General features: G+C 67.9%; 1 protein-coding gene across 1 annotated transcript; it reads left to right on the top strand.

The window, feature by feature from the left end:
- The first annotated feature begins 27 nt into the window (after window positions 1–27).
- On the top strand, window positions 28–5,626 carry LOC102425139 (snRNA-activating protein complex subunit 4-like). The gene is given in 14 exon segments (XM_014451203.2): window positions 28–72; window positions 74–188; window positions 933–979; window positions 1,722–1,889; window positions 1,969–2,094; window positions 2,519–2,597; window positions 2,874–2,955; window positions 3,607–3,711; window positions 3,778–3,850; window positions 4,137–4,301; window positions 4,568–4,715; window positions 4,909–5,015; window positions 5,137–5,231; window positions 5,576–5,626. Coding segments are annotated over 14 exon segments (1,344 nt in total). The 5' UTR covers window positions 28–48; the 3' UTR covers window positions 5,586–5,626.
- The last annotated feature ends 861 nt before the right edge of the window (window positions 5,627–6,487 follow it).

The following is a 6,487-nucleotide window of genomic DNA, read 5'->3' as shown; positions in this document are numbered from 1 at the left end:
CGTCTTCTGACGCCCCGTGGACGTGTCGTTTGAGCGGCGGCAGAAACCATGGACGTGGACGCTGAGAGAGAGAAAGATCACGCAGGAGATCCAGGCGCTGGAGCGGATCTTGGGCCCCGGCCCGGCGGGCTTCGATGAGGAGGTGTCAGAGTCCAGCCTCGAGTCGGATTCCGAGGCGGGGGACGCGGGTGAGCTCCCAGGCACGCAGCCTCCTCCCTGCTGAGCGGGCGCCTCTGCCCGCGGCTCCTGTCGGCCACGCGGTGCTGCCGGACCGGCCGTTCTCCCCAGAACCGGACCCTGCACACACCTTCTCCATCAGCCCCTGGCCCTGCCCGAGCGCCGCCCGTGGTGGGCACCTGCGTCAGGCCGTCCTGGGCAAGCCCCGGGCGGAACAGCCACCGCGCTGAGGACCCCGTCCCCTGGCCCCTAGTCCATGGGCGCAAACAGCTGCTCCCTCCTGGGTCCCCTGGGACTGGGTGCCCCTCTCACAGCTCCTGCTAGAGCCCTGCCTGCAATGGCCCAGCTGCCCAGGGCCCCCCCCTGCCCCCCTCTCCTCTGCCCCAGGCTCAGCTCGGAGGCCCCACTTCTTTCACCTGTTCCCAGGGCCTCTGCATCTGTCTCCTCCCCGGTTGTCCCCACAGTCCCTGTCCCCTGCGTGCCTGGGGGCTTCGTGTTGGGCCTCTGTCTCTTTTCTCACTGACCTGCCCGGTCCAGTCCTGCCTCCGGGCCCGCGAGCGGTGCTCAGCTCCCGGTGCTGTCGGGGAGGGAAGGTCCATCAGCGCAAGCCTCACCCTGAGGTCCTTCAGCCCTTCCCTGGCCGGCAGCTGCCCGGGGGGTGGGCCGAGTGCCGCGCCTGCGGGTCGGCGCCTGTGGGGGCCCCTTGCCAGCCATCTGCTTGCATGGCGGTCGCAGCGGTGTGCTTGTGTCCCCAGATTCGCTGCCCGACGAGGACTCCGCCACTGCTGGTCCCCCCGTCTCGGTAACTACCACCCTGAGCTGGCCGGGTGCTGGGAGGGGGTTCCTGCGATAGAAAAACAATGCGCGGTGGTTGCTTCGTTTTGTATCGTCAAACTAAAACCGTCAGCAGGTTGGTGTGTACCCTTTCCGAGTTTCCCAAGCCCTCGTTTCTCTCAACCCGACACCACGCACGGAGGGCAGGCAGCGGGCACCTGGCCTCGGTCTCCCCGTCTGTGCAGGGGGGGCAGGCACAGCCCAGGCCGTCGCGCACAGGAGCGCCCAGAGCAGTGTCCGGCAAGGAGTCGCTCGGCCTGGCGACTGTTAACTCTTCCTCGGTCACTCGGGAATTTTCCGTGATTTGGGGGAATTTCCGCAGTTGGCTTGTCTCTTCACCCCGTCGGTAGGAGCTGCGCCACCTGTCCCAGCGGCGGGCGGGCCCCTGAGGCCCCCCTGTGGGCTGACTCGCTGCTCAGACCCACTGCTTTCCCGCTTTCTAGCTGCGTGCGCTGCTGCTGCCTGTCACCTCACCTGCCTGTGAGGACGTCACAGGGTCCAAGTTTAGCAGAAATGAGAGGAACTACCCCCCCCCCCGTTTTCTCGCGCACACCCACCCCCCTTCTTAGGGAAATGAGTTTTCCATGAGGGAGCGGGTGCCCTGGAGTTCAGGTCAGGGTGGTCCTGCCATTCGAGCGTCTGGGTCGCGGGCCCGAGGGCGGGAGCGCTGGTGGCCGCGCTTCCTCACCCGCCGTCTCCGTGGTGACCAGGAAGGAGAGAGGTGGGACGGAGCCAGCAATGACGAGGACGACCCCAAGGGGAAGACGCTTCCCGAGGACCCGGAGACCTGCCTGCAGCTGAACATGGTCTACCAGCTGGTGCTGCAGGAGAAGCTGGCGGAGGTCAGCCTGCTGCTGGCCCAGAACCAGGAGCAGCAGGTAGGACGGTCCGGCCCGCGCCCCCCGCCAGGCCTCCCGGGACCGGGGCGGTTCTCCCACAGGCCCCTCGTGTCCACAGGAGGAAGTCATGTGGGACCTGGCAGGGTCCAAAGGCCCCCGGCTGAAGGACAGCAAGAGCCTGCCCCTGAACCTGTACGTCGGGCACTTCCTCAAGCCCTACTTCAAGGACAAGGTCACCGGAGTGGTGAGTCCGAGGCGTCGGGACCGTGGGGCAGGCGCACCCCCGCCGCCTGTCGTGAGTTCCCGTGGTCTTCAGGGCGGTGGTCTCCAGCGTCCTAGCCCCCTCCCGGGCCCCGAGGAGAAAGCCGGGGCCCCCTCCTGTGTGGGGCCGGCCGGCTGCTCCACGGGTCAGCCCAGGGCCTGGCCTCCAGGGGTGGCCGAGGGCCCGCTAGGCAGGGCCGCCCGGTCCTGGTGGTGGGGCCCGGTGTTGCTGGTGGCAGCTTTCCCCTCTTCGCCACCCTCTGCCAGTGGGTGGTGCCCGGTGCCCAGTGAGGCAGCTGCTCCAGGTCCAGGTGTTGAGGGCCAGGCCTGGCACGGGGCCCGGCCGCTGGAGGGGGCGGAGGAGAAGGGGTCCTGAGTCCGCATCGTGACGCCGTGCTCTCGGACAGGGGCCTCCTGCCAACGAGGACGCGCGGGAGAAGGCTGGCCAGGGCATCAAGACCTTTGAGGAGCTCCTGGTGACCAAATGTGAGGGCCGCGCTCGGCACCGCGCCTCCCACACCCTCTCCCGGGCGCGGGCGGCTCTCCGCTCCCTCCTGGCCAGACGCCGGGCCGGGCCACTCTCAGCCCTGCCTCCCGCACTGAGCGGGGTCCCGGAGGGGACGCCTCCTGGCGGGGGGGCCTGGCTGGGTGGTTTGCCCTCTGCTTCCTCTGACTGAACGTGGAAGTCGGAGCTGACATCGTGCGCGGGTCCCGGGGAGGCGCTGGCCCCTGGCAGCCCCGCTGAGCCACGTCTCTCCTCAGGGAAGAGCTGGGAGAAGGCCTTGCTCAGGAAGGCGGTGGTGAGCGGCCGCCTGCAGCGCCTGCTTCAGCCCAAGTTACTGAAGTGAGTCCCCAGGGCTTGGCGGAGGCTCGGGCCCTCCTGCCGGGTCCCCTGCGGCAGCGGCTGGAGGCCAGTATGGAAGCGGGTTGGCCGAGCCCCCACAGTGCTGGTCTCACCGAGGCAGTTTCTCTGGTCTGGGCCTCAGTGTCCACCTGTGAAAATGGGGACCATTCACGAGACCTGCTTTGTGTGTGCTGATGGGGTGACGTCATGTGACCAAATCACAGCACCTGGTCCAGCCAGGGGGCCCAGGGCCTTCTGTGGCCTCAGGCCTTGACGTGGGGTCAGGGCTGCCTGTGTGACGGTCACAGCCCTCCATGGGCTGCGGGAGGTGGGCTCTCTGAACTGTTCTGGAAGCGGCATGTGCGCGGGCTGCAGGACCCGCCCCCGGGCGCTGGCACAGGCTGGAAGCTGGTCACTGGGCTCTGGCAGGTGGAGTGGCCGCAGTTACCGCCCGCGTCAGCACGTTGCTGCACTCGCTGCTGACGTAACAGCCGGGGGTGGCGCCGCGTTCTCTGCGGGCGAGGAGCCGCGGCCGCTCCGGGAGGTGAACTAGCCTGCGGGTCCGAACCCCGGCCAGGCTCGTAGCCAGCGCCCTGCTGCTGTGCTGTGGAAGCCGCCTGCCCACAGCGACCCGGCCTCTGCCGCCCACAGGCTCGAGTACCTGCAGCAGAAGCTGAGCAAGGCCACGAGCGAGGCGGAGCGGGAGGCCCTAGAGAAGCAGAGCAGCAAGGCCGAGGAGGAGATCCGCGACATCAAGTGAGTGGGGTGCGGGCGCGTGGGACAGGCGAGGGCCGGCCTGACCCGGTGCCCTCGCCTCTGCAGCCAGCTCCCGGAGGAGGCCTTGCTGGGCAGCAGGCTGGACAGCCACGACTGGGAGAAGATTTCCAACGTTAATGTAAGTCGGAGCACGCTCCGTGGCCACCACCAGACCCAGCGCGACCGGTGGCCAGGTGCGTGGCCAGCACTGGGGCGGCTTTCGGCGCACCCCCTCCCGCACACAACCCCTCCACCCCCGCTCCCGCCTCTGCTGGTGTGAGCCTCTGCTGAAGGGGGCGGGTGCGGAGTCGCTTTGCATTTAGAGCCAAGCCTATGGGTTTGGCTGCTTGAGGCCTGGCGCCTGGATGGAGCACTCGCTCTCTCCGCACGGCCGCTGCCAGTGACAGCTCCGCGGGGTCTCTCAGTTTGAGGGCGGCCGCAGCGCAGAGGAGATCCGGAAGTTCTGGCAGAACTGGGAGCACCCCAGCATCAACAAGCAGGAGTGGACCAGGCCAGAGCTGGAGCAGCTGAAGGCCATCGCGGCCAAGCACGGCCACCTGCACTGGCAGGAGATCGCCGAGGAGCTGGGGGTGAGCACCTCCCAGACCGCAGGGGTGTGGGTGCTGCCGGGACCTGGAGCCCCGGGGGGACGGCGGGCGCCGAGCTGAGAGGCAGCGTGCGGCTTGGGTGTCATGTAGACGAGTGTCCCGGTGACTCCTCTGAGGTGTCTTCTTGCCGAGCGCGTCTGTGTTCGTCACGGGCGCTTGCTATCCCGGGGCGGGGAGGGCGGAGCGCGTGGGTTGTCGGTGCCCAGAAGCCCTCACCCGCATGGCGCCTCCGCCCGCTGTGGCCGCAGACCCGGCGCAGCGCCTTCCAGTGTCTGCAGCAGTTCCAGCAGCACAACAAGGCCCTGAGGCGCAGGGCGTGGACGGAGGCGGAGGACCGCATGCTCACGCAGCTGGTGCAGGAGATGCGCGTGGGCAACCACATCCCCTACCGCCGAAGTGAGTGCGCCCTCGGCCAGGCCGCCGACGGGAGGGCAGGGACGGCGGGCCTCTGGCGGGTGGCGAGGCCAGGCAGGAGGAAGAAGGGAGGGTCCGGCCGCTCCAGGGGTCCCGGTTCCATGCTCCGTGGTGATGGCTGCTCCTTCCTGGGGGACCCGGGAGGGGCAAGTTCACGAGGCCCCTTTGCCCCCAGTTGTCTACTACATGGAGGGGAGGGACTCCATGCAGCTCATCTACCGGTGGACCAAGAGCCTGGACCCCCGCCTCAGGAAGGGCCTCTGGACCCCCGAGGAAGACACGGTAGGTGTGGGGGCCGGGAGGGCCATCTCCTGGGAAGGGCACCTGGACACAGGTGGCCCCTTAGCGGACCGAGTGGGGGTTGTGATTACTGCAGAGGCCCATCTGTCTGTCCTTCCTGCAGAAGTTGCTTCAGGCCGTTGCCAAATACGGGGAGCACGATTGGTTTAAAATCCGGGAGGAGGTGCCAGGGAGGAGCGACGCCCAGTGCCGGGACCGGTGAGTGCGCCCTGCGGGTGCGGCAGGCCGGGTGGGTGCGGAGACCAGGCCGGCGCTCTGGCCCGGGGAGGCCTGGGGCCCAGGGGAGACCCAGTCGGGAAGTGGGGCAGCTCTTTACCTTCAAGCTGCAGCTTATTCAGACTCCAGTGGGGACGGTCCCTGCGAGGCAGGCGCCCTGAGCACTGGTGCGATTCCTCCCCCAGCTCGCCGAGCCCTCCTCTGGGCTGGCTTCTATCCCGGCCGCTCTGTGAGGGGTGGCTCCCCTGCCACCCAGCTCCCCTCTCAGCACGTGCGGCCTGTGGTTTCTGGTGTGAGCACTGAGTCGTCGTGGCCATGATTTTTAGGGTATTTTGATCCCCCCACAATGAAACCTATTCCCCAGCAAAGAAAACAAGTCAAAAATGGAAAAAGGGCCTGAACAGACGTTTCTCCAAAGATTAAACACATGAAAAGAGGCCCACATCCTCGATCATTTCAGGAATACAAGTCAAACCCCCAGGGGTGACCACTTCATGCACGAGGTGGAGAGAGTGGAACCCTGGGCATTGCGGGTGGGAATGTGCTGTGGAGACTCCTCAGGAATTAAATAGGACCGCCACGTGGCCCACCTCCCCCTGCACACCCGCTGCCACAGGGTCCGGGAGGGGACACGCCTCGCTCCGTCCACAGGGTCCGGGAGGGGACACGCCTCGCTCCCAGCATCCGGGAGGGGGACACGCGTGTTCGTGGCGTCCGGGAGGGGCACACCCACATGCCCTAGACAGGGAGGGTGGGAGGACAGCGGGCAGTGTCTGGGCGGTAGCGTGTTGTTGCCTGAGAAACGGGTGGGGACGTGCTGAGCGCCGTGGGGTGGAGCCTGGGAGAGGGACACAGTGGGCGAGGTGCCGCGCTCGGCGTCATTTCTCGGACACACACCTGGGCCTGTGGGTGCCAGCTCCCACGGGGACCCGCCAGACGCCCCCCCACGGGGGCTGCCCCGCACTCTGTCCCCAGCCGCGTGCGGGGCCCAGTCTCCATGGCCTCGCCAGCAGGCCCTGCTGTTCTGACGGGGCGTCTGGGGTGCTGTGTCCTGCCGGTGCGAGCGGCCTTTCCCGCGGCTGCCTTCCCTGGGGAAGTGCCCGGTGCCCTGCCCGTTCCCGCTGGGCGACCTGTCGGATCAGTGGCGCGGAGAGGCCGTCGTAAACTCCAGACCAGCCTCTTCGCGGGCACGCGGTTTGCAAACTCGCCGCCTGGGAGGGTCTTTCCCTTTCCCGACG

The sequence above is a fragment of the Myotis lucifugus genome, unplaced genomic scaffold (genome assembly GCF_000147115.1).
Source record: "Myotis lucifugus unplaced genomic scaffold, Myoluc2.0 scaffold_9150, whole genome shotgun sequence".
Classification (NCBI taxonomy): Eukaryota; Metazoa; Chordata; class Mammalia; order Chiroptera; family Vespertilionidae; genus Myotis; species Myotis lucifugus.
Note: the sequence above shows the minus strand (reverse complement) of the source record. Positions and strands in the feature narration are given on the sequence as shown.